The sequence below is a fragment of the Tupaia chinensis genome, unplaced genomic scaffold, assembly GCF_000334495.1.
Source record: "Tupaia chinensis unplaced genomic scaffold, TupChi_1.0 Scaffold143646_1, whole genome shotgun sequence".
Lineage (NCBI taxonomy): Eukaryota > Metazoa > Chordata > Mammalia > Scandentia > Tupaiidae > Tupaia > Tupaia belangeri.
In genome coordinates this window covers 508,366-512,280 of record NW_006203494.1, presented here as the reverse complement: position 1 = coordinate 512,280, position 3,915 = coordinate 508,366, and the positions used below count along the sequence as shown (strand labels likewise).

The 3,915-nt window shown below is 52.5% G+C and overlaps 1 protein-coding gene across 1 annotated transcript in view; it reads right to left on the bottom strand.

The window, feature by feature from the left end:
* Positions 1–202: 202 nt before the first annotated feature.
* The window catches only part of MED18 (mediator complex subunit 18), a 3,878-nt gene continuing 165 nt past the window's right edge, over positions 203–3,915 (bottom strand). Inside the window, exons 2-4 of the mRNA XM_014582547.2 lie at positions 2,981–3,120; positions 1,034–1,629; positions 203–472 (exon numbers count right to left, since the gene is read on the bottom strand). Of these exons, the coding sequence (XP_014438033.1) occupies positions 1,076–1,629; positions 2,981–3,053 (627 nt within the window). The 5' untranslated portion in view covers positions 3,054–3,120 and the 3' untranslated portion in view covers positions 203–472; positions 1,034–1,075. The remainder of the gene's footprint in view (positions 473–1,033; positions 1,630–2,980; positions 3,121–3,915) is intronic.

Here is a 3,915-nt window from a genome sequence, read left to right as displayed (position 1 = left end):
TTCTGTCTCTTTGACTCTGTCTGGAGAGCACACTTGCCCTACAGCAAAAATCTCCTCAAAAAAAAAAAAAGATAAATGGACTAAAAAAAAAAATTACAAACCATTGCATATAGAATCTCTCTATAAAATAAACATCTCTCAAGTACATAAATTTACAAAGACTAGAAGGACATATATACAAAAACAGAACCACTACATCTTCGAATAGTGGGATGTTTTTTATTATTTCTGATTAACGGCAAATGTGATACGAAAAGTGGAAACTACCACCTATCAAAGTTACAACTAGGAACTGGCAGATTTTACTCCAACTGGTGAAAAACTCGCCCCAAATCAGAAGGCCGAGGGAGTGTGGATCCCAGCTGCAGAATCACACATACCCTTCGCTTCGCAGCTTCAGCCTGTATGATGAAGCCCAGGGGATGGTGAGACAATGGAGACTCTTCTGTCTGGAAGTTGATTCCACTTCCCCCTTTGTACAGAGGAATTAGATTCTGTGTCACCTTCGTATTTAGTTCAGGACAGCCTAAATTCTCACTATCCTCCCTTTTTTTATTTTTCGGAGACGGTTTTGCTATAGGGCATGGGCGCGCACCAGAAAGAGACAGAAAGTGAGAAATCACCCCTCAGGGGGGATGGCCATGCCCCAATCTCTTCTCCTCCATTCTCCTCTCGGGATCTTGGGCACGTATGCACATGTGTCCAGCGTGAGTTTAAGCCATCAGGTCTGGGACCCGAACTGAGGTCAACTACCTGGGAGCCCAGCAACATAGCCATTACGCTAACTGCTGGTCCCAGTTTTTTTTTTTTTTTTTTGTAAAAAAAAAATAAAATAAAATTATTTAACTTTATTTAAAAAATTGATGAGGGAGTGAGTGCGCATGTGCACACACGCAAGTAAGCCGCCAGGTTCAGGACTTGAACTATGGTTGGCCACGTGGGAGTCCAGTGCTCCTAACCACCACACTACCCACCGGTCCCTCACTGTCCTTCCTGAAGGTGGAGACCCGGCTGGAGTGGGCAGGGGGCATACCTGGAATATCTTCTTGCCAACAGTGAGGGCAGGTCCCTTTAGTCAGGTGAACCTCTTGGCATCGATCTTCTCTAGGTGAACCAGAGGCTTCAGCTGCTCAGCAAAATTCCTCATATCCTCAGAGACCATATCCTGCCCAGCAGGGGCCACGACACTTAACTCCACCAGGTAGGAGAGGGACAAGGCCTCAGTGCTGTCTGTGTTCCCTGGCACCAGGATGCGGAAGACCTTGTACACCACAACCTTCATGATGCCCTTGCGGAACAAGTGACCCTTGGCGACAAACTCATGGTCCATGCGGAAGCCCATCTCCACCAAGAAGTCAGTGAGGTTCTCAGATGTGGCGATATCCACGCAGCTCCGCACCAGGGCGTGGCGGTTCCTGTCCCCCATCTCTGGCTGCCCCAGGTAGCGCAGGTGCCAGGGTGCCCCTGCCCTGCTCATGGAACGCCGGGCCCTCAGGACAAACGGGCTGGCCTGCTGGCCCTTGAGGAGGAACATCATCTCGTGGTCCAGGAAGGTCTCAGGTTCCATGTTGTCGCACAACCCACGGAGGCGATGGATGAGGCTTTCCAGACTGTGATCCAAAACACTTCCTGAGGAGGGAAAAAGAAGTTAGGCCCATCTTTCATTTGGGGTCATGAAATTAGCAAAAGACTGAAGAATAAAAAGAAAAAAACATAAAAAAGTGAGAGTCAGCAGGTGGTGTGAAGGTTGAAGTGCTGGATCCTGCATGGCTGACGCCACGATTTGAGTCCTAGACCCAGCAGCTTAAAAAAATCACTCCAGGTGTGTGTGCATGTGTGCCCAAAATCCCCAAAAGGAGGCTGAAGAAGAAGGAGTTGCCATGTGGCCATCCTTCTGGGGAGGTGATTTCTCACTTTTCCTCACTCTGTCTCACTTTGGCAGGGATACACACTCTACGACAAACACCTAAAAAAAAGATTTTTACATCATAAGCAACATATAGAATTTTGGACAAAGAAATAATAATAATCCAATCTAATGATGGATGAGATTTGACTGGACAGTTTCTAATGAGCCTATGAGACCATATGAAAGCATATGAAAAGATGGCATTGCCAATCACTGGGACCAGAGATAGATGGCGGAGCAGTTATGTTGCTGGACTCCCACTTGCTCAGCTGCAGCTCGAGTCCAGGACCTGGTGGCCTCAAAATCATGCCGTGTGTGTGTGTGTGTGTGTGTGTGTTTGTGTGTTTGCAGGCACGCGCAAGGTCACAAGAGAAGGGGTTGCAGTGTGGCCATCTGTTTTCTCTTTCCCACGCACTGTCTCTGTCTCTCTCTGTCCAGCACACATGCCCTAAGGCAAAAACTTCTTTTAAAACAAAATCACCAATCACTACAGGAACATAATCAAAACTACCAGGAGACAGCACCCCACACCCATTAGGATGGCTACAAGCAAGCCCCAGGGAGAGGTGAGCATGAGGAGAAATGGAGCTCCTGGCGCCACACGGGAGACACGGACGGTGCAGCTGCTGAAGAGGACAGCACAGAGCTGTTGCGAAGTTAGAAATGGAGCTGCTGTACAGTGTCTCTGTGAATCTCCGCCAAGTGCACGCACTCTGTAGTGAAAATGTCTCTTAAAAAACAAAAACAGGAGGACCAGCAGTTAGCATAATGGCTATGTCGCTGGACTCCCATGTAGTCAACGGCAGTTCACGTCCCCAGACCAGGGGGCTTAAACTCAGGATCCCGAGAGGAGAATGGAGAAGAGATTGCAGCGTGGCCATCTCCCCTGGGGGTGATTTCTCAATTCCTGTCTCTGTTCTTCTGGTGGACGCATGCGTCCTATAGCAACCCCCCCAAAAAAAAAGATGAACACGGTAGTCTGTATCTGAGTGCTAAAACTGCAGGGTGCCTTTATTTAAGTCGCTCATCTCCAGGAACGCTGAGGATCAGGTAACCCAGCTGGTCCCTTACCCTGCAGCAGGTACTCCATCATGTTGATGGCGCCCCCGGTGACAGGCATCATGGTGACTGGAGGGGCCTCCATGGTGTCTGATAAAGCTGAAGGCAGACCTGCACGCAGAGCCCCCAGTCAGGCAGGACGCAGGACACACCTAGAAAAGAGTGACACCTGTTTACTCCAAGGGGCAGAGGCACACCAGACTCCTGCGTTCCTTTCAAACGTTTTGAGACATGCTTATGACGCCGCAGAAGCTGTAAGAGACCCGCCTTGGAGTGGGATCACTGCGTGAAACCTCCAGTCACCCTGCACTCTCCAGGAACTGGCCCTGGGTTGCAACATCCTCCCTCCTGGGACACGGGACAGGTAACACCGAGGTCACCCTGAGGCCAAATAACGGGCCGGGCCCTCGAGAACACCCAGGACTGGACAGGGACTTCGCAGGGCTCATGCAGCCTTCCTGCCACCGACAGGCACACTGAGGCTCGCAAAAGAGGCAGACGCACAGCCGGCCCGAAGACACAGCGCCGTCCGAGGACACAGCGCCCGCCCGAGGACGCACAGCCAGCCCGAGGACACAGCGCCCCCCTGAGGAAACACAGCAAGAGCCAGCCGCACGGCCGGCCCGAAGACACAGCGCCGTCCGAGGACACAGCGCATGCCCGAGGACGCAGCGCCAGCCCGAGGACACAGCGCCCCCCTGAGGAAACACAGCATGCCCGAGGACACAGCGCCAGCCCGAGGACACAGCGCCAGCCCGAGAACGCAGCGCCAGCCCGAGGACGCACAGCGCCGTCCGAGGACGCAGCGCCAGCCCGAGGACGCAGCGTCAGCCCGAGGACGCACAGCCGGCCCGCGCGAGAGCCTGCATCCGGGCGTCCGGCCCCCGAAACGCCAGGCAGGTAGGGGCGCGCGTTCCGGAGGAGGTTCCGGTTCTCCTGGGGCGGCA